General features: G+C 40.2%; 1 protein-coding gene across 1 annotated transcript in view; it reads right to left on the reverse strand.

The window, feature by feature from the left end:
* Positions 1-23110, reverse strand: part of stpg2 (sperm-tail PG-rich repeat containing 2) — a 276268-nt gene that overhangs the window by 156477 nt on the left and 96681 nt on the right. Inside the window, exon 6 of the mRNA XM_028803122.2 lies at positions 11654-11765. Coding sequence (XP_028658955.1) covers positions 11654-11765 — 112 coding nt within the window. The remainder of the gene's footprint in view (positions 1-11653; positions 11766-23110) is intronic.

The following is a 23110-nucleotide window of genomic DNA, read 5'->3' on the forward strand; positions in this document are numbered from 1 at the left end:
TGTGCTGCACCTGTTATTTTCATTTTGACATTTTAAACCAGCTTCGCAGTTTCTTCCACTCAAAAGCTTGTCTGTCATTCCCTCCTCTCTCCACTTTTCTTATATGTGTCTTTGCTTTCAGTCTTAATTTGATTGGTTCACTGATTTAAGATGAGAGATGGGGATACTTATGATATTTTAGTTCCACGGAAACAAAAGCTTGTCATGATGCATCAACGGAATTGTTTCACATGCTGCACTGCTGCAAACAGCATGATAGATTGCACCTGGTTAATTACTTGAATACAGAATTTGCACTTGGACAGAGTCCATTAATTTTACTACACAATTTTGTGGTGACCCACCACAGACATGTATGGCACCCATAGTTCATGAAACAATACTCTAAACAAAAGAGGCTGACAGCATCACACGTGCATTTTAGTACTCTTGAGGTGCTCTACAGATTGATTGCTCACAAATCGATTCCCATGATTCACTGAACAGAGTTGTCCCTTGACCTTTTCCTCTTTCTTCACCTCTTGGCTCAAGCTAGGTGGGAGTGAGTGGTTTGGATTCCTTGATATGTTGTGTCAGTTTACTGATTGCATTCTGTCATTTTGTCTTTATTTAATAAAAAATTGATCACAAAAAATTAAAGAATGAGTCATTTATGTGAATGTAAAATGTAACCCATCACCATGTAGAAATTTAGTGGAGTAGAAAGTTCAAATATTTGCTGTAAAATGTAGTTTAGTAAAAGTCAAAAGTATCCACAGCTAACTCTACTTAAGTACAGTAACAAAGTACTTCATTACTTTCCATCACTTATGATACAGAATTTCTAGCAGTGTCACTAATATGGTTGGACTGCTGAATATTTTTATATTTATTCCCCTAAAATGAAAAGAAAAAAACACACACGCGCACACACACACACACACACACACACACACACACACACACATATACAGTATATATATATATATATATATGGACTGGTGGAGAAAACAGACATAGGGTATTACCTCCCCTGGAATGCTAGATGTGAGCCTCCCTGGGTTGCAGCAGTTCCTCATATTCCCACAGGGCTTCTTGAATTCACAGCCCTGTTGAATTTTGTGAGTGCTGCAGAGACTGCAGAGCAATACTTTATTATGCTTCCGCCTCATCCAGAGATTCTTACAGACCACTCTAACGAGCCAACGGAAATACTCATGGGTGCTGGATAAAAGAAGCCTGCTGCCACTGCTCCAGGAACCAGACTCAGGATGGAGAGGACAATGCCTGATGGAAGGAATGGGGTGGAGGAGAGACAAGAGACAGAGACTAACAGAAGAAGAAAAGAAAGGCATTGTTCTGCACTGTGCTATATTACTGTGCTTGTGGCACTGTGTTGCCTAGTGGGAAACATTTAGGAAAAGTTTCTCACATGTAAATAAAAGCCTGTGTGTGAGAAAGAGCTTGTGGCTGTGTCTGTCTGTGTTGGGTTGGGGAGCTGGTGCACCCTCTGCAGGTGACAATATATATTGTGGCCAGGTGCAGGAATGACAGTTCCAAAACTCCAAGAAATTCTGGGGCACCAACAGGGTTGTCTCTTTTATTGTCCAAGGACAAGAGCAAAAAACAAAAGAAAATAAAATGCACTTCGGTGTGTATCTTGTTATGTGGGGGTATTATGGTAGCTGGACTGGAAAGGGCGGGGTCAAATGCCTTCAGTGGGAGGCTTCTCAGCACTATGGAGAAAGAAGGAAATAACAATGTTAGTGGCAGCACCCCCTCTCATCTCAGCAGGTTATTACATCAGTGGCGTGAGGGGGTAGGGCTGAGGGGGTGACATCACACATCCACCTGGATATCATCCGGGGCGGGCATCCATATCTGAGCCCTGTTTTTTGAAAATAATTTTAATATGAACAAATTTAAATTATTATAGCTCATTCTCAGTGAAGCACTATGACTTCTAAGCTCTAGAAGTGCTTGCACCGGGCCTGACCGAGCCCCACATACCAAAAAGAGGCCTTTCCTTGAAAACATTATAAAAACCATGTTTATTTTACATGGGACAGGAAATTGAACCCACAAGTCAAACGACCTTGAAAAGGGCTTCAGCACGAGAGAGATGGTCCTCTCCCTCCCTCAGTCCCAAATGTGCTGTGAACACGTTATGGGTCATTTGTCCAACCTTGGTGCAGTGAAGTATTTTTCAGAGACTGAGTTTACCTTATTTATTTCATCTCTCATGTTCCTTTTTTAGCTAGTCCAATAAGGTATGTCGGAGAAATATGTAGTCTGTGTAGCCAGAGTAAATCTGAGTTATATTATAAATCTTGCATGTACAGGAGTTTGGTCAGGGTTCTTGACCTTTCAGATCATCCATGTCACAAGAGCATCTGACCAACCTGGTTTTAATCAGCATTGAAAAAGTATTCCTCACAAATGATATAAAAAATGAAGTAGTACAATTTTTTGGGAGAGTATATCTAATTTTGGGAAACAAACTTAAATGAATATTTAATTTGAATAAAGTGTTTATTTCCTTATTTAATATACCTTCTTTACCATTCACTTTGACAGAATCTCACCTTAGAGGGCATACAGTCAAGGAGTTTGCCCCGGGCATCTTCTGGCCTCTGCACCCCACTGAATTACATACCTTGATTGAGCCTGTAAGGAGGTCCTTCGATGCACATGTGTGACAACATATATGTAAGGGAACTACCCAGAATTATTTGGGAAAGCTCCTGTGGGAGCTGATATAACAAGAAAGTGAATGGTGGAAAGAAAAGTCTGAAAGTCAGCAAGGAGCTGAGTTGTACATGAATCCATCTCAAAGAATAAAAGTGGCCTGAAAAAATGGGTGTGTGTTAAAAGGCAAAGAAAGTGGAAGAAGAGTGAAAGAAGAGGATTTTTTCTTCCCTTTTAAAAGAGGTACCTCTATGGGCAGTTGTATGAAAGCCTGTTTCAGACTCTCTAGTAGGAAAATACCTTTATTCTTTTGGTGGGGAAAATTTATATGTGCAAAATTTACCTTTACTTTCTAAACTGCTCACTGCTAAAACACTTAGGTGTGAATAGTGTTATTGGAAACAATAGCATATAACTTTTCAAGTGGTGATAGATAGATAGATAGATAGATAGATAGATAGATAGATAGATAGATAGATAGATAGATAGATAGATAGATAGATAGATAGATAGATAGATAGATAGATAGATAGATAGATAGATAGATAGATAGATAGATACTTTATTAATCCCAAGGGGAAAATCACATGACATAAACTAATCTTGCTCAAGGAAAGTCTTAGTGATGTACACCACTTTTGCAGCATTAACATATGGCAAATAGTTATCATAAATATACAGTACCATCAGAAATGCTGTAGACAGGATCAGTTTCCAGCTGTTCAAACTGCATTCATCATTTTCAAATATAAAAAGTAGACCAAGGTTTGTACAGTGTGTAGTAAAATGTCCAGTGTACTGTAGTCATGTACTGTATGGTTAGTACAGGTGCTTATGTAGAACAGAATTGCATTTGCATTAAAGAGGCGGCCTTATGGTCATTTACACTGGAGTATACAAAGCCAATGTGCTGTTGATGTGCTATTTGGGAAGTCAAATGGGCTTTATGTCTTGTTGATTTGTGAAGAAACCATGAAGTATCCAGGCCATACTGTAAATCTGTTAACAGCAATGATACTGATGCACATACGTGCATTGTATATGACCTGGCTCCTGGCAATAAGGCCTCAAACAATCACATACACAATAAAACACATCAGATCTCAATGGGGAAAAAAATCATGCTGGATATCTACACTGATATGGACTGGGTAATGTGTTAGGAACGAAAGGATGCCACATCATTTGATGGAAATGAAAATTATCAACCTACAGAGGGCTGAATTTAAAGGCACCCCGTAAATCATAGTGAAAAAAAGATGTGTCAGCATTTCATTGAAGCAACTCAGAATCGTACTCAGTAGTTTGTATGGCCCCCATGTGCTTGTATGCATGCCTGACAACGTCAGGGCATGCTCCTAATGAGACGAAGGATGGTGTCCTGGGGATCTCCTCCCAGATCTGGACCAGGGCATCACTGAGCTCCTGGACAGTCTGAGGTGCAACCTGGCGGCGTCGGATGGACCGAAACATAATGTCCCAGAGGTGTTCTTTTGGATTTAGGTCAGGCGAGTGTGGGGGTCAACCAATGGTATCACTTCCTTCATCCTCCAGGAACTGCCTGCATACTCTCGCCACACGAGGCCAGGCATTGTCGTGCTCTAGGAGGAACCCAGGACCCAATGCACCAGCATAGGGTCTAACAATAGGTCCAAGGATTTCATCCCGATACCTAATGACAGTAAGGTGCTGTTGCCTAGCCTTTAGAGATTTGTGCGTCCCTCCATGGATATGCCTTCCCAGACCATCACTGACCCACCACCAAACCGGTCATGCTGAACAATGTTACAGGCAGCATAACATTCTCCACGGCTTCTCCTGACCCTTTCATGTCTGTTACATGTGCTCAGGGTGAACCTGCTCTCGTCTGTGAAAATTACAGGGCGCCAGTGGTGGACCTGCCAATTCTCGTATTCTATGGCAAATACCAATCGAGCTCCACAGTGCTGGGCACTGAGCACAGGGCCCACTAGAGGACGTCAGGCCCTCAGGTCACCCTCATGAAGTCTGTTTTTGATGGTTTGGTCAGAGACATTCAGTGGCCTGCTAGAGGTCATTTTGTAGGGCTCTGACAGTGCTCATCCTGTTCCTCCTTGCCCAAAGAAGCAGATACCGGTCCTGCTGATGAGCTAAGGACCTTCTACGGCCCTGTCCAGCTCTCCTAGAGTAACTGACTGTCTCCTGGAATCTCATCCATGCCCCTGAGACTGTGCTGGGAGACTGTGCCATCCTGGAGAAGTTTTACTACCTGTGCAACCTTTGTAGGATCCAGGTATCGCCTCATAGTGACACTGAAAACTAGTGAAAAAGCAGTAAGAAAAGGTGAGGAGGGAAAAATATCAGTGGCCTCCACGTGTTAAACCATTCCTGTTTTGAGGGTTGTCTCATTGTTGCCCCTCTAGTGCACCTGTTGTTAATTTCATTAACACCAAAGCAGCTGAAACTGATTAAGAATCCCCTTTGCTGCTTAACTGACCAGATCAATATCCCAGAAGTTTCATTGACTTATTGTTATACTCTGATTAAAAAGTGTTCCTTTAATGTTTTTGAGCAGTATATGTTGTGGCACCAACAGGAGATGTGCCAGCCACCCTGCCCGACACAGACAGAAACAGGAGACCCAAGTTAAAAAAACACATGACTTTTCCTTGTGGGAAACACCTTTCCCATCCCCAAAAGTCAAAAACAGTCCATCACAATTACAACATGATACTCACTTTTCCTCCTTCTTCTTCTTCCTTTTCTCTTCTCCACTCCTCCAGGCAAGCTTTGTCCTCGACCTCCTGACTCTGGCTCCCGGAGTAGCAGTTGCTGGCTATTTTATAAGGCACTCCAGAAGTCCTCCAGGTGCTTGATGACCTACTTCCAGCAGCCCTTCCAGGTGTGGCAGAAAAACTGCCCATGGGAGCTCAGCACCTGCTGCAGCACCCCTTGGCAGCACCCACAGATCCCAACAGGGCTGCACCAAATTCCAACTTCTATGGAGCCCTGCAGAAGTTGTAGGCACCACTGTAACCCAGGCAGGGCTGTCATCTAGTGCTCCAGGGTAGGTAACACTCTGACCACACTTGCTCCCCCGGTCCTCCCAGCATGGAGGAATGCTGACCCGGCAAGGGCCCCTGCCATCGCCACAATAGATATGAAAAATCAGGATAACCTATCTGCATCAACAGAGAGGAACAGAGAACTGAACCTCACTCAGTGGGAAAGACAGATACTTCACAGAATAGTGTCAAAATACCGAATAATTAAGAACTCAAAGGTCTATGACTATTAGCACTATGATAACCATATTTCTTATGTCCAGCGATGTTTATTTGTGAAGAAAGCAAATATATGCTTTCAGTCCATAATTTCTATTGTCATCTTTCTTGATTTTGTCCATTCCCTGGTATATGTGCTTGACTGTGTCAATAATCTAATCTGTAATCTCTGTACATCTGGAAACTGGTTTTAAGATCAACTGGCAACAAACTCAACACAATTGTTACAATATGGAGAATGGACAAGCTTCTGTGTATACCATTTTACACACCATAGCTGACACACTGAAAGAACAAATGCTATTCTGCAGGAAGAAAGGGGTTCAATAGAATATTAGGAATATTACATAAACAGTACTGGTACTGTTCAGTAAACTAATTTTTTCATACTTATATATTCTAGCACTGGAGATTTTGGTTTGGCAATTTATTCAATGTTTAAAATTGTGTTAAGTTTATAGGCCTTCATTAGTGTGCCTTTTAAATTTAATTTGGACTGTGAAGTAAATAACAGCTGTCCAATATTTTGATTAATTTGACTGACTTAATTAAATAAGTACACCTAAGTCTAACTGAATTCATAATTTCCTTCATATGCTGCTTGGCTACAATAAACAGTGCTTTTCAAACCTTTTTGTATCATAATTTTTCAGTTACTAATTGAACTGTAAATCATGGTGATAAAACTGCCGTATAATTGTAATAATACACTTGACGGAGTGCTATATCATCGCTATTGAAACTGGCCTGCTGCAATTGAAGATTTTTCTCATATTATAGGTCTCAGTCTAATGTGATTTTGCTTAATTAAACAACAAAGTGAGTTGTTGCAACTCTCTGAAAATGACAGTTTTACTCTGGCCTTCGGTTGAAGTAGAAAATAGCAAACAAGTAACCTTGGTTGGGGAATTTACTAAATTAAAAAGTGATTGAAAGCAAAAACCTACTCTATGATTGGATGAAGTCAAAAATGATTGACACTTACCCTGACCATCTATTCCACCCACTTTGCTCCAGTCTGCAACAATACCCTTTTCTTTAAATAAATTACAGTAACATATTCTTACAGTTGAGCATAATGAAGTTGCTCGATTAGGTGATGCGTGCTTGGTTTAGAAAGGGATGTGCACTGTTTTTGGAAAAGCGCAAGTCTTGATATAAAAAGGGGGTTGTAGGCAGTCAAAAATTATTAGCAGCTTGATCAGGTAAAATATAAATAATTATTCAAAATAAGGATGATTGAAGACTCAGTGACAAACCCCTGATTTTACTTTTATGAAGAGGCAAAAATTAAACAAATGATTTAAATTATTTATGGAGTATTTCTTTTCATTTTGAAGAATTGTGCAGAAGAATATAATAAACACCATTTGATTATATTAATTTCCTTTGAATATTTTATCTGACCACTGGCTTTGGAATTATTCCAATACTGATGTCCTTGGAAATACTTACAAGATTTTTCTTTGAAAGGACAATTATAATAAATACTTTTGAAGTTTGAACATTACAATTTTGTGTCTGTTTTTTGCTCTGACTCATTGGTCCTCAATAAAGTCTATAAGACGACTGACATTATTCAATATAGTTGAAGACTCCTTTTCATCAAATCTCCTTTCATCTGCCATCTCTCTCCATAACTATATCTCTACACTGTGGTATCCCACGAACTGAAGGTCTGTTCCAAATTTTTCACTTTAACTCCCAAAAACAACCTCCATGTTCTGGGGCAACTTCACTGCTGTCCAAGAGACTGCATAGTAGAAATCTTTTGATCAGCTCTTTTATTTCCCTATAACCCTGATCCCCCTGTTGCCCTTAAAAGACTCCTGCTATTCCCAACCTTAAAAAGAAAAACATTGATAGCCCCCACCCTACCCTCCACACTGTATAAAGCCAAGTACTAGCCCCTTTGGGAACCACATTACACAATGATAAAGTGTCCTTCTCAAGTACTGGGATGCCAGCCCTCTAGCACCCTAAAGACGTTGGCTGCTTTCTACCACACGCTGGGAACTTGTTCTGTGCTAACACTTCTTGAGTGCAACTTGGTTTTCACTAGGTTCTCCATTACACCAAATACATGGAAGTTTAATGTATGTACAAATATACAAAAAAATAAATGTTCACAAAAACAAAGTATATATACAGTATATATATATATATATATATATATATATCCATCCATCCATCCATTTTCCAACCCGCTGAATCTGAACACAGGGTCACGGGGGTTTGCTGGAGCCAATCCCAGCATATATTTTATATATGTATACAGCAATATATTTTATATATATACAGTCATCCCTCACTTATCACAGGGGTTACGTTCCAGAGCCCCCCGCGATAGGTGAAAATCCGCGAAGTAAAAACCATATGTTTATATGGTTCTTTTTTATATTGTCACGCTTGGGTCACAGATTTGCACAGAAACACAGGAAGTTGTAGAGAAACAGGATCTTTATTCAAACACTGCAAACAAACATTTGTCTCTTTTTCAAAAGTTTAAATGTGCTCCATGAAAAGACAGAGATGACAGTTCCGTCTCACAATTAAAAGAACGCAAACATATCTTCTTCTGCAAAGGAGTGCCCGTCAGGAGCAAAGAATGTCAGAGAGAGAGAGAGAGAGAAAAGCAAACAATCAAAAATCAATAGGTGCTGTTTGGGCTTTTAAGTATGAATTTCAGAGAGAGAGAGAGACAGAGAGAAACAAACAATCAAAAACTGATAGGTGCTGTTCGCGCTTTTAAGTATGCGAAGCACCGTATGGGAAGCATATGGCGCAACAAAGCAGCCACAACTAAGCCCAGCAAGGAAGGGAGCAATGTGAAGGCAGTCTTTCTGCATTTTTTGAGGGGCGTCCATATCCCCTAGGGGTGCGAACAGCCTCCCTGCTCACAATATATTTGAGGAGTTTTATTTAATACTGTGATATATGGCCGGCCGTTCATCCCGGCCAATACCCCCAGGCCGCCAGGTGGAGCCCTGCCTGCAGCATGGAGGTGCCCCGAATGCCAGCAGGGAATTATGGACATTGGAGTTGTCCTTTACAGCCCTGCTGGATACCATGGGGGCCGCTAGAAGGCGCTGCAGGGAGGAGCAGCGACTATTTGCCCTACGCCCCGGAAGTACATCAGAGTCACATGGACAAGAGGAATGACTTGCTTCCGGGATGAAGAAGAGAACTTTTTATCTGACCTGGAAGTGAGAAGGAGTCACATGGACTGAAGGCTGGGAAACACTTCCGGGTCAGGGACTATAAAAGACTCTGAGAAACACCAGAGCGTTGAGCTGAGCTGGGTGGAAGGGTGGCAACGCGTCTGGGAGTGGTGGAGTGTTATTGTAGAGTTATTGTTTATTATTTAGGAGTATTGTGGAGAGGATGGTGCTTTGTGCACATTATTATTATAATAAATTCAATATTTTGGATTTTACCTGGTGTCTGGCGTGGTCTGTCACAAAACGTAATACGTGCTCTGATTGGGTAGCTTCTCAGCCATCTGCCAATAGCGTCCCTTGTATGAAATCAACTGGGCAAACCAACTGAGGAAGCATGTACCAGAAATTAAAAGACTCATTGTCCACTGAAACCCACGAACCAGAGAAAAATCTGTGATATATATAAATATGCTTACGTATAAAATCCACGATAGAGTGAAGCCGTGAAAATCAAAGCGCGATATAGCGAGGGATTGCTATATATATATATGTATATATATATTGTGGGACATAGCCCGGAAACAGACAGACGGACATCTTTTAAAAGTCCAACACACGTTTATTTACAAAATGAAAGTGCACAAAACTTAGTACCGCAGCACCAATCGCCACAGTCCAAGCCCTCAACAAATGCCTTTCCTTCAGACCGCCTCCTTCTCTCTCCTTCCAGACCTCGTCCTCTACCACCCGACTCCAGCCCTGAATGAAGGGAGGTGGTCCCTTTTATCTTACCCCGGATGTGCTCCAGGTGTGCTCCGGCAATCTTCCACCGACACGCCCCAGTGTGGCGGAAGTGCCGGCTGTATGCCCAGAAGCACTGAGGTCCAGGGCTCTCCAGGCATTGGGGCACCCCCTGGCGTTGACCACGGGCCCCTACAGGGCTGAGCTTCAAAGCTCTGCACCTGTGGCCCCCAAAGCAACCAGGGCGGTCGCCCCTTTGTGGTCTGGAGGAGGCGTGAGCCCTCCTCCGGTCCTCTCGGGCGTCCAGCATATGCAAACTTAAGAAGAACATGTTCATAATAAATAAACTGTACACCCAATACCCCCCCATCACACTGACTTAGCCACCCCAACCCCCCACCCCTTCCACGTAATGTTTTGCTATATATTGCCTTTGATTCTTATAAGTCTAAGCATTATCCTCTGATGAAGACTCCTGGCAGGGGTTGAAAGCTCAGGAATAAAAACTACTTTATGATACGTGATTCATTTTTTCTCCCTTTGTGGATCTCCAGCTGCAAATATGTAAACCGTATCACAGACCTTCTCTTCCATATATATAATGTGAGTGTGCCATTTAAACTAAATTACAGTAAAAGTTTATTTAATAGTGTTCACTATAGAATGTGAAAATTAATTAGAAATAATTAATGACAAAATAAGGAAACTGAATTTATTTACTTTTAAACAGAGAATGTTACATGGTATCTAATCTATGTCTTAAAAACTCTGAAAGGCATTGGTAAAGTGCTTAGAAAATGATAGCCAGATGGAACCTTACCACACAAAACTTAGTTTGTTTCTGGAACAAACTATGGTTATGCAGCTGAAATGAATACCCCAACACCTTTTTAGAGACTCTAAAATAGTGACAGGAAAAAACTCAACTTAATAAACTAAAAAAAATAATATTGATTGACTAGATAGTCTGTTTTGTAAAATGTTCCTTGGGTTGAGCAGCGTGTGAACATATTCAGAAGATGCTGCAACAGCTAACTGAGGTAGTGGTTAATTTATTAATTGATGCCAAAAGAAAGATGATTTCAGAGAACACTAAAATTATTGTGAATTTGACATGATGTTTCATGCTAATGTGATAAGACTACACAAGTGAGGCTGCATTTAAAAGAAGACAGTTGGAGTCTGTAATTTAGTGCTAAGATAACCGATATAATATCACCTGACCTCATTAGTCAATTGACAATAGATAAGGAAGTTATAAAGAAGAAATTATTAAAATCTCACCTGGGACAAACATGCAAAGAATTATTATTATTATTATTATTAAACAGATAATTTAAAATGAATTCACAAAATAAGAAAACATTGTCTTCTAACGAAAAGGGCTATGATAAACCTGGGTTAGCCAATGACATCTAGACATCTTGATATGTTTCCTGGCAATACATTTTCCACATAATTTCTTTCTTAATAGCAATATATATTGCTATTATATATATATATGAAATCAAACATGCTTTTAAATTGGGTTGCTGTAATATATCACATGCAACCATTACACTGCAAAATGGACAAATCATTCAGTGACCACACTAAGCTAAATCTGATTATTTGCTGGAAATTTTCTATAGTCAAGCTAAAATATTTACACATATCTCAAGAGAGAGAGACTTACTAGAAAAGGTACTAATATTTGGAATAATCAAAAGGCAAATATAATGAAGAAGACAGTCAATAGGAATATTGGGTACCAGCATAGCATAGCCATATAATGTAAGTAAATTACTGCTAATATCTAAACATAAGATGAAAGCATGCTACCTTTTTTTTTTCTTGTAGTACAACTGCTTCAATATGCCTTGGGATAAAAGAGCCTTGTTTTGACTTTTCTTCTTGTTTCATATTGACATTTTCATAATGAACTGTATTATTTCTAAACAAAGAAAAAGTGATAAATGCAATTAACAACTTTTTTTTAATGCGCTCTTCACTGAGTGCAGGCTCAGAGCAATATCAGCAAATCTCAGTTACGAGTACAGATTATACTAATTACTAAACAGAGAACTGGTACATATATAAATACAGAATTGTTAAAACACACAGAGAACAAGGTGGAAACTGATTAAAAATAAATGGAAATTAACAATATCTGTAAATTAATACATTGATTAACTATGGCCAGTTGACAACAGTGGAGATTAAAACTGTAAAAGAGAAAATCAAAAACAAATTCACAGTCCTGGAGATCTCAGCCAACTGTCCTCCTGCCCCCTCCTGGGTTTCTATTTTTGAGTCTGTGCTGGCCATTCAGTCTGATGAGAAAATCTTTCTATCCATTGATTCCAATGCTCCTTTATCCAAGATAACATTTCTTGATGCAATAAGGTGCGAAGGGAGATTCTCACGTTCTAGTATTATCCGTGTATAGACCTCCAAAATTCAACGCGTCTTTCTTTGAGGAATTCTCTGACTTGATGTCAATCTTAATTACGAACTATGACACACTCTTAATAGTCGGCGACTTTAATTTTCATATAGATAATCAATGTGACCAGAAAGTAAAAGAATTTATGAACCTCCTGGACTCTTTTGATTTGAGACAGCTCGTTAATCAGCCTACACATAAAGCAGGTCATACGTTAGGACTAAAAGTTGATATAAAGCAGGTCATTGATACGGGTCTATCAGACCATTTTCTTCTACTCTTTAATATAGAAATAATGATAGAAAACACTCATCAGAAGCATATTGTTAAAAAACGGTTCTTTGACTCATCAGCAGCTTTAAAACTTTCAAACATTCTAACCAATCAGTCCGTTTATAGTGCCAACTATAATAGCGAGGAGAATGTAAATAGTAAGGTGGAAAGATTTAATACTAAAGTGAGGGCTGCTGTTGACTTAGTTGCACCTGAAAAGACAGTTAAAAAATCTTCTAGCATTGTTATACCATGGAAGACCCAAAGAGTGTCTGATTTAAAGAGAACATGCCGTAGAGCTGAGCGTAAATGGAGGAAAACTAAACTAACTATTGACTATGAAATATTAAAAGTTAAAATAACAGAATACAATAACACAGTCCGTCTTGAGAGGCGCTGCTATTTCTCTAAGCTTATAAATAACAATGCTAGTAATCCCAGAGTCTTATTCTCAACAATTGATCATCTGTTAAACCCAGGTAACTCAAAGGAATGCCTCCTAAGTACTTCCAGTAAAACTTGTGAGGCTATCGCTGTATTTTTCAATCAAAAAATTAATGATATTAGAAATAACATAGTATATCTCCCCAACACTAAGGATCCTCCTAAACCCCAGTACCCCATAATAAACAAATTAAAGTCTTTCACTAGGATAGATTTACCTGATTTACATAAAATAATTTCTCAAATGAAACCCTCCACCTGTGCCCTTGACCCAATACCAACAAATTTTTTCAAAGAAGTATCGGGCGTGCTTAGTGATAATGTTCTTGACATAGTAAACTCGTCATTAGATACGGGGGTCTTCCCAGACTGTCTTAAGACTGCGGTAGTTAAACCCCTACTTAAGAAAAATAATCTCGATCCCTCTGCTCTTGAAAATTATAGACCCATCTCTAACCTGCCTTTCTTAAGTAAAATTCTAGAGAAGGCAGTCATTATACAGTTAAATGAGCACCTCAATAAACATGCTATTCTTGATAAATTTCAGTCAGGTTTTAGAACAAATCACAGCACAGAAACTGCACTCGTTAAAGTAGTAAATGACTTGCGGGTAAATGCAGACAGAGGCCATTTATCTGTTCTCATCCTCTTAGATCTGAGTGCCGCATTTGACACCATTGATCATAATATTCTTAAGAATCGCCTTAGTCAATGGGTGGGCCTCTCTGGCAGTGTCTTAAATTGGTTTGAATCCTACCTGGCAGGGAGAAAATTCTTTGTTAGTTGTGGTAATTATAACTCAAAGACACATGATATTCTATATGGTGTTCCACAAGGCTCTATCCTGGGTCCACTGCTCTTCTCAATCTACATGCTTCCATTAGGTCAGATTATCTCAGGGCACAACATGAGCTACCACAGCTATGCTGATGACACACAGCTGTATTTATCAATAGCACCTGATGACCCCAAATCTCTTGATTCGCTAACACAATGTCTAACTTGTATCTCAGAATGGATGAATAGTAACTTTCTCAAATTAAATAAAGAAAAAAACGAAATTTTAGTGATTGGCAATAATGGATACAATGAGGCTATTAGAAATAAACTGGATGCATTAGGATTAAAAGTCAAATCGGAGGTAAAAAGCTTAGGGGTAACCGTTGATTGTAATCTGAATTTTAAATCGCATATTAATCAGATCACTAGGACAGCATTTTTTCACCTAAGAAACATAGCAAAAGTTAGACCTCTTATATCATCGAAAGATGCAGAGAAATTAGTTCATGCGTTTGTTTTCAGTCGGCTAGATTACTGTAACGCACTCCTCTCAGGACTACCCAAAAAAGACATCAATCGTTTGCAACTAGTGCAGAATGCAGCTGCTAGAATCCTTACCAGGAAAAGAAAATCCGAACACATTTCTCCAGTTTTGATGTCACTACACTGGTTACCTGTGTCATTCAGAATTGACTTTAAAATTCTGCTTATGGTTTATAAAGCTTTAAATAATCTCGCCCCGGCTTATATATCGGAATGTCTGACACCTTATATTCCAAATCGTAACCTCAGATCCTCAACTGAGTGTCTCCTTAGAATTCCAAGACCAAAACTTAAAAGAAGTGGTGAGGCGGCCTTCTGCTGTTATGCACCTAAAATCTGGAATAGCCTGCCAGTAGGAATTCGCCAGGCTAATACAGTGGAGCACTTTAAAAAACTACTGAAAACACATTATTTTAACATGGCCTTCTCATAACTTCACTGTAATTTAATCTTGATACTCTGTATATCTAATTCATTATAATAACTATTCATTCAAAATCTGTACTAACCCCTACTCTCTCTTCTGTTTCCTTTTCCGGTGTCCTGTTGGTGGTGGCGTGCGCCACCACCATCTACCCAAAGCACCATGATGTTCCAACAATGATGGATGGATTAAAAGCCAGAAATCTGTATGACCATCAGCATCAAGTGACTCCGTGAAAAACCCGAACTACAAAGAGGACTATTTCATTTATGTTAGGTAGAATGCCCAAAGGGGACTGGGCGGTCTCGTGGCCTGGAACCCCTACAGATTTTATTTTTTTCTCCAGCCTTCTGGAGTTTTTTTTTGTTTTTTCTGTCCACCCTGGCCATCGGACCTTACTCCTTTCTATGTTAATTAATGTTGTCTTATTTTAATTTCTTATTTTGTCTTTTATTTTTCTTCTCTCCATTATGTAAAGAACGTTGAGCTACTTTTTGTATGAAAATGTGCTATATAAATAAATGTTGTTGAAGTGCACTTCATGACATATAATGTTGATACATGGTGAACAGTATTTAAATGTGATTGAATGACAAATACAAGACTTCATATTCTACTGTAGTAAACTTAAGTGCCCTTAATCAATACAAACATGATTAAAAACTGTTTGTTGAGATCATGGTGATTAATTTGAACAGTTACTGATATATACTGTAAGTGACACAGGTTAGGGAGACAGGCAAATGTTAAACGAATGCCTCAAAGTGTCAGCCACATCCACAAATATCACACTGGAGCAAGCCTCAGAAAAAACAGAATAAAACATACCAATAGTAGCTGAAATTATCACTGTTGAACAAAAGCCTTGCCTAATGATTTTGGAAACAGTTTAAAGCTGAATGTAAAAAGCGATGCTACTTAGTTTAGATACTAAAGTATCCTCAATATCTAAATTATATGGAATAACACTATAAGTAAAAGCTAAATCCACAGTAGTGAGTGGGGCCAATTATATGCTGCACCAAATAAAAAGACTGAGTAATAAAGAAAAATACAGCTACTGTTTTATCAGATAAAATTTCAACATGGAAATTAAAAATCCCAGTAATAATGACCATACTTTAATATTATATCATAGAGAGAAAATCTGCAAATTCAAAGAAAAAGCTGCTGGCTTTAAGGTTTCAAGGAAGGAAAATCACACAAAAAACAACTGGTTCATTACAGGCGATCTTGAACATCAGCACTTCAAGGGAGTGAAATACGCTGGTACCAAGAATGTTACATTGCTTAAAAACCACTGCTAAACTGTCACTACGATCACTTGATCTTGATTTACTTAAAACAAGAATACTATCATATATTATAACATTTAGCTATTTTCATTTCAACAATAAATTTGAATAAAAGGCTTGCATTTGTATTGTCTTATATAATCAGCTGTGAGAAGAATGAGTCTCCAGACATTATAAAGGTTTGGGTTAGCCACCCGTATATTATATCCCAGCTGCAAAAGTTTGAAATGATTGAACAGAGATGTTCACAAAACTGAGTCCAAAACAGAACTGAATACTTGGAGGTAAGATGGCGGTTTTAAGGGCTTGGGAAGGAACCGATGTCATCTATGCCGGAACTGGAAGTGACGTTATCAGAGGTGCCGGAGGCAGAAGTGACGTCATCAGAGGTGTCGGCACCGGAAGTGACATCATCAGAGGTGCTGGGACCTGGCGAGATTTCCCGGGAATGGCCTGCAAGAAACTGAGAGAGACAGTCAGCACACTCTGCCACCCCTTGGTCTGGTGTAGTATTACATTTACTTAGGCCCTTTACCTGTCTCCTACTCGCACGTGTGTGACACAGCATATTCAGTTTGTGGTTGTAGGGAGCCCATGGCTAAGTTGGCAGCACTCATCGCCAGTCCATTGCAGAGTACTGTCATAGACACCCACCAACACTCATACTGAGCAAGTTTTTTCGTGACAATGCATGCACTGGTGTAACCAGATGATGGGATGGAAACTTTCACTCACATGTGGAGAGCGTGCACTGTACACTAGCAGAGTCCTTGACAGGATTTGAAGATGAGAGATTGAATAAAATAGAAAAAGCTATACATTAGGTAAATGTAGTCTGATAAACTACCATCTGAGCACTAAAGTTGCCTGTCTGGAGTGATTACCCAGTTCTAACCACAATGGCTCGGTTGTTAGGCGCTACTTTTTTATTTGTTACTGTTATATAAATTACATATGAAGATTATCATAATAGCAGCTTGAACCTTCTAATGTGTCTTTGTTTTTTCTTTCACAAGCAGGTATTCTCAAAAGCCTGTGTTCAGCATATCACCATGTTATGAGGTACAACTGAGACTGGCAGGAGTGGAATATGCAGCACCGGCATTGCCCCAAGACTTATATTAATGTTTCCCTCTAAACAAGGAGAGAGCACTACTGCCTTAAGTTTACACTGCAGCCTTGTAAAGTAGGGAAACATGTTTTTAGGGGACCACTCAAGTTCAATGAAATGCCTTCCTGGAATTTTTCTGTTTCTTGTCAGTAATCCACAAAGTTCCTCATTCTGTAGTTTTGTCATTTTCGTTTCGATTTTTGTTTCCGTTTTCATCCTAATTTTTAGTTTGTGTTTCATAATAATTTTTAGTTTGCATTTTATGTTAAATTTCAGTTTGTGTTTAAGGTTAATTTTTAGCTTGTATTTATGATAATATTAATTTTTATTAATTTTTAATTTATGTTAGTCAGAGTGTTGGCTCTGAGGCTAGAGATTGGAAGGTTGCTGGTTCAAATCCTGTAAATGCCAGAAGTGATTCAATTCTCTTAGGCCCTTGAGCAAGGCCCTTAACCTGTAATTGCTCCATCCTGGGTATGTTGTTAACCTGCGTGCAGTTCCTCCAACTTGCAGGGGTTGGTGGCGGTATTGGCACTCCAGCCACTGCAAAAAACCTCACACTGTTCCATTCAAAGTAGTGTGGTACTGAGGTGTCACTGGCTGCACTTGGGTCCTAAATTGGGGTCTTGAGGTGGTTCATTGTGTGGTGGGTGCAGCAACGTACGGTATCAGTACATGCTTCCAACCTCTACTCTCTTAATTTGTGGGGTTTATTTGTACTTTTCAATTTTGTCTGTTTCAATTTTCCTTTCAGGGCCACCATAAATTCCACTAGATGCCAACAATGAACCACTAAAACCTACTCATTAGGTCTTTGAGGCTCACACTATTCTGGCTGCAGGAAGAGTGGTCATCCAAACTTGTAAATGCTATGCAACATATTTAGCAATGGATGTAAGGGAGGTCTCAAAAGCCATTTTCATGAAAATCTTGTATTAATAAACTGGCAACTGTTAATGTAGCCACACAAAAACATATCCTCTACCTTCACAAGCCTTTCAGGTACTGCTGCAGAGAAGCATCCCCACCGCATGGTTCTGCCACCACAATGCTTTACATGATAAAAATGGTGTGTTTTTGATAATGTGCTGTGTTTGGCTTACAGCAAACATGCCATTTAAACCAATGGTCAAAAGGTTGAATTTTGGTCTTATCAGACCAGAAAACTTTCTTCCAGGAACACTGCCTACAACAACTGTTGTCCGGTAGCTTCACTGGTTGCAGCTTTATGGGACAGTGGTATTGAGAAAGCCACTGTTAAAAAAATGCATGTTATCTTGCCTAGAGTTTGCCAGAGGGTATGTAGGAGACTCCTTCAGAGTTATCATAGGCATTTGGTGGCCACCCTCACTAGCTGTCACTCATTTTTTATGGAAGACTGCTCTAGGCAGGTTTATAGCTGTTTCATACTTTTCCCATCTGTTTAAATTGTAATTGTACTCTAAGAGGTATTGACATTGAAATTTTCTTGTATCCATCCTCTGACTTGTGCTTTTCAGTCATATTTTCACAGAGCTGCATGGAGTGCCTTTGTCTTCATTGTGTAGGTTACACATTGTGTGAATTTTGGATACCTCTTGGGTTTTTTTTTATGTCACTTGCTCTGACTTTGTTGGAAGATGGCTGACCATGTATTTCAAACTGGTGTGTTGTGTAAGAACTTGGAATCCTTGAGAGACAGCTCCAAGCCAGACAAAAGTATCTTAGAGAACAAAAAGCTCACCAGTTAGAAACTTCTTTGGTATCCAGGATCACATCTGCTGCTTCATCTCCACACTGTGTCACTTGTACCCTGGGCCTAGTTAGTCCCCCACTTTGGTCAATATGATGATGACGGAATCTAGAAACTTTGGCAATTCAAGCAGGTCATGTCTGCTTTCTCAACGGTCACAAGTCATAACCATTTCTATCCTCTCTGCTTCCCCATTGTGCCTGCAGACAGCAGTGATGTAGTTCTTATTGAAGACTTGTGTGTTCCACCTACGTATTCAGTTACCAAATCCCTAAACTTTTGTGTCTTGTTTTCCAAGATCATGAATTGAAGATGTTAAAAGAAGATCTGTGAAAATTCCCGAGTAGCAGGACTGTTGGGACAATAATACTGCACACCTGCTTTAATGATATTCAATGTTGGCAGTCAAAACTCATGAAAACGGACTTCACATCCCTTATTCAGGCCACAAAGGAGAGGACTCCAACTGCAAAAATAATAATTTCTGGATTGTTGCTTATGCTCAGACAATCAGATGAAGCATACAGCCATCTCCTGGCTTTGAACAGCTGGATGGGATGCGAGAGGCAAAACATCAGCTTTGTGGACAAATAGGATCTTTTTTGGAGAGACTGTGTTTCTTCAGAAGCAATGGCCCACATCCAAAATATATGGTGCCATTATCCTCCTTGACATTATCTCAAAGTTAATTCATCATTCATGACTACTTAGCTTTAGTAACTTTAGTTCTAATGTTAGCTATAAAATTGTATTAGTATGTGATAATTTTGCAATGGGTTCACCTATAGATGTGAATTATAATAACATGTGAATGATAATAATATAGTAAAGGATCATAGTGTAGCTAGAAGGTCAAGACAAATCAGTATAAAAAACTAATAACCTAATTACTTTTTCAAGCTGACGTAAACCTCTGATAGAGCTGTGCTCTTTGAAGGCTCTAACTGTGGCTTTACTTAATATTGCCGCATTAACCAGTAAGATGTTTTAGATTAATGATCTTAATAGTGATGGGTGGGTCACAGTCAGCCAAGGGTGAAATCCCGAAACTTCAACTCCCATGAGCCTATGAGGGACCCAACGGTGCATGTGCAGAAGAGGCGCATGCTTGCTAGCTCACAGGCAGTTGGGGGGGCTTGTGAATGTCTGATCCTGTCAACGGCCGATCAAATTAACAATTTTGATATGCGGGAGCTGGAAAGGCTTCTTCAGCACATACAGGCTTTCTTGCAGATTATCATGAACATCAAGAAGATAATGGAGGAGCTGAGGACGACGGCCGAGGTGCCCTTGTGACAGGCAGAAGAGTACCTGTGATGACTTGGCCTTGGACTCCCTAGTACGGTGAATTCAGGGATACAGGTAAGTGTCACTGGTATCGTACAAAAAAAGGGGACATGGAGTGAAATGGACCCGCGATTACAGACTGAAATCAAAGGCTTCTTCTTTTTGGGCGCACACACCATCAGCACAGCGCTATCAGATCTAAACACTAGCATGGCGAATTGTTCGCATACTGAAGTGACTTTAGCTGCAGGTGGAAGTCCTATTTTACTTAGGGTGCCAAGCAGAGTTGTGTTGTGGTTCAGAGTAGTCTATTAGCGGGCAAAAGTACTGTGAAGAAACTGTCTGTTGTTATGGTCCTGCCTTTGTCCAGTGTGATAGTGGTCACTGGACATTGTATCTTTGATTGCCAGTACTACAAATAGTTCTGAGCAGGCATCAGCCACAGCGCTGCTCTTGTGAAAAGAATGGAGATAAATGCCATCAACTCAGAGAGGGAGAGGCAAGTTCGTTGTACCATGTGAATGTCACTGAGAGAATAAAACTGAATAATTAAAAAACAAGTGCTAACTTTTACAAGCAGCCAAAAATATACTGGGAGTTGCAGACACATATCAAATGAATGTATTTATTTATTATATTGTAGAAATAACAGCAGCTCACTACTCAAAATGCAGAGCACCTAGTCTTGAACCCAGGACCTTTGGGTTATAAGGCAGCAGTTCTTACCTCTGCACCATTCAAGAATACACATAAACTCCCTGTTGATTGACATTTGAGCATGAGTTTTTAACTCATTGACACCCACATGTAAATCAAACACTTTTTTTTCTTTGGTTATATTCTTGAATAAAAGTGCACATGTTTATTTGATATTTGGACTAAAGTCTTCACACATTATTCACTTCATGTCATTAGTATAACATGGAAAAAGTTTCTGCTTTAGGTATGTATTCAGCATTTCTTGCATTTCTCGCATATCCTACACTTACCTACTAGAGCTTTATAGACAGGGAACATACATGAAATGCATGTATTCCAAATAACAATGTACTGTACTATTTACCCTATACAACTTCAGATCTCACATGCAAACAAGGAGCCTTGGCTTGAGTTGGGAGAACTTTTTGCCCAAGCTGAGCTCCATCAAGGTGGGGGATGTGACAGCAGGCTGCTTGCTACTTGTGCTGATCAATGTATTTACAAAACAAAAGATGCTGATGGAGAGGTGTGAAGGGATTTAAGGTGGGCCAGGATTACAAGTTTTTTTGCAGGCTTCAGGAATTCTAGTGTTAAATGAAAAAAATAGGTGTTTTAAAATTCAGGTCTTCCCTCTCCCAATAATAAAAAACATTTGCAATGCAGGCTTGCCTAATTGCAAAATCCAAGTTGTTATCAGCACGTTGTAGGTGAGCAAACTCCGCCTGGATGACAGTCTCTGCTTCCTCTGATACAGACTCGCACTCGACTCCCACTGCTGCCCGTGTCCGATGCAGCATCGCACTCATCTCCCACTGCTAATTCATCTCCGTCCGGGTCTGTGTTGAATGTCCGGTCTGTGGAGGCTGTTGGTGCGTGCAACGGCGTGGAAAAGTTTTCCAGCTGTCCTGGGTCTTCACTTGAGGATTCATCCCTCAGCTTGCTGGACAATTTCAAACCCGTTTCCTTGACTGACATCATCTGTGGCGAACCCCTCTCTATCCACTACAGGGTTAGGTGCTCTGCAGGTGGCCAAGACCCGTGGGAAGAGGGCATTCCTTTTTCCTATTAGTAGAGGCCAGAGTGAAGTGTTGGATACGGCATTCCAAACCTTAAAGTTCTTCCCTTTAAATTTCAGAGGGAGTAATATAGTCTTGTATGTTTTAATGTTCCCATGGATGCAGTAGATGTTTAATTTGTCTCTGTCCTAATGAGCAGTCTTCCGGAGCAAGTCACAGTGGACTACACAGAGGTCGCTACCATAGTCCAACAATGTCGAGCATTCCTGTCTGGCCCACGTAATATAAACCTTAAAATTGTCTTCCTTTAACATCTCGGGAGAAACTTGTGGGCCGCATACCTGGGCCAGACTGATAGCCAGATGTCCCAGTTGATCACAGCAAAAGAAGCTGCGTTTAGTCCACACTATGGTGTCCACACTCTGGCGTCTTCTAGCTGTGGCACTGGCGACTCTGAAGGTCTGTGCTGGCTGGAACAAAGTCGGGGTCAAGCCTGGGGAGCCCAGTTGCTTCCAGGTGTCTTGTGCATCATCTAGTCTGCGGGTCACATCCAGCAGTGAGTGGACATCGTTCTGTAACATTTCATCACAAAGGCTCTCGTCTATCCCCGACAGAACTGCATCAGTAGCGAGCTTCCCCACAATACGCTTGAAAGGGGTTCTGCAGATCCAGCTTTGAATCAGGTTCACTAAGCTCTGGATCTGTCCTTGTACAGGGCAGTTCAAATCAATGTGCCGCAGCCGAAACTGGTGCCCCTTGACCACCGGACTCACAGTCATGTAGAGGAGGATCTATTGCTTCAGGAAGTCATAATCATCAAGCCTTTTGGGAGGAAGATTCCATATGGCTTGGAGGGCTTCTCCGGTTAAAAACAGGGCTGAAATAGATGTCCAGGCTCCCCTGTCCCAGTGCATCAATGTTTCCATATGTTCAAAGCAGAATAGGAAACACTCAGGGTCGACTGAGGGAGCCATCTTTGGCAGCACATCTCGTGGCCACGCCAAGGCGGAGGCAGCTGCTGGAGCCTCATCTTGTTCTGGGTTTTGCTGTATTTCTTGGGGATCCATCAGTGCAAGGACCCCACTTCTGGTACCATGTGACGTGTGAGTCCCTGTCTTGCAAAACATGAGGCTGAATCTCAGTACTTTAACAAAACCAACTTTATTCCCTTGAAACAGGAACAGCACGGTTATTTATCGTAGAGGGATCTACCATTCTCCTATACACAGAGGCAGCAATCGGGCAGGCT

Source organism: Erpetoichthys calabaricus, chromosome 5 (assembly GCF_900747795.2).
Source record: "Erpetoichthys calabaricus chromosome 5, fErpCal1.3, whole genome shotgun sequence".
Classification (NCBI taxonomy): Eukaryota; Metazoa; Chordata; class Cladistia; order Polypteriformes; family Polypteridae; genus Erpetoichthys; species Erpetoichthys calabaricus.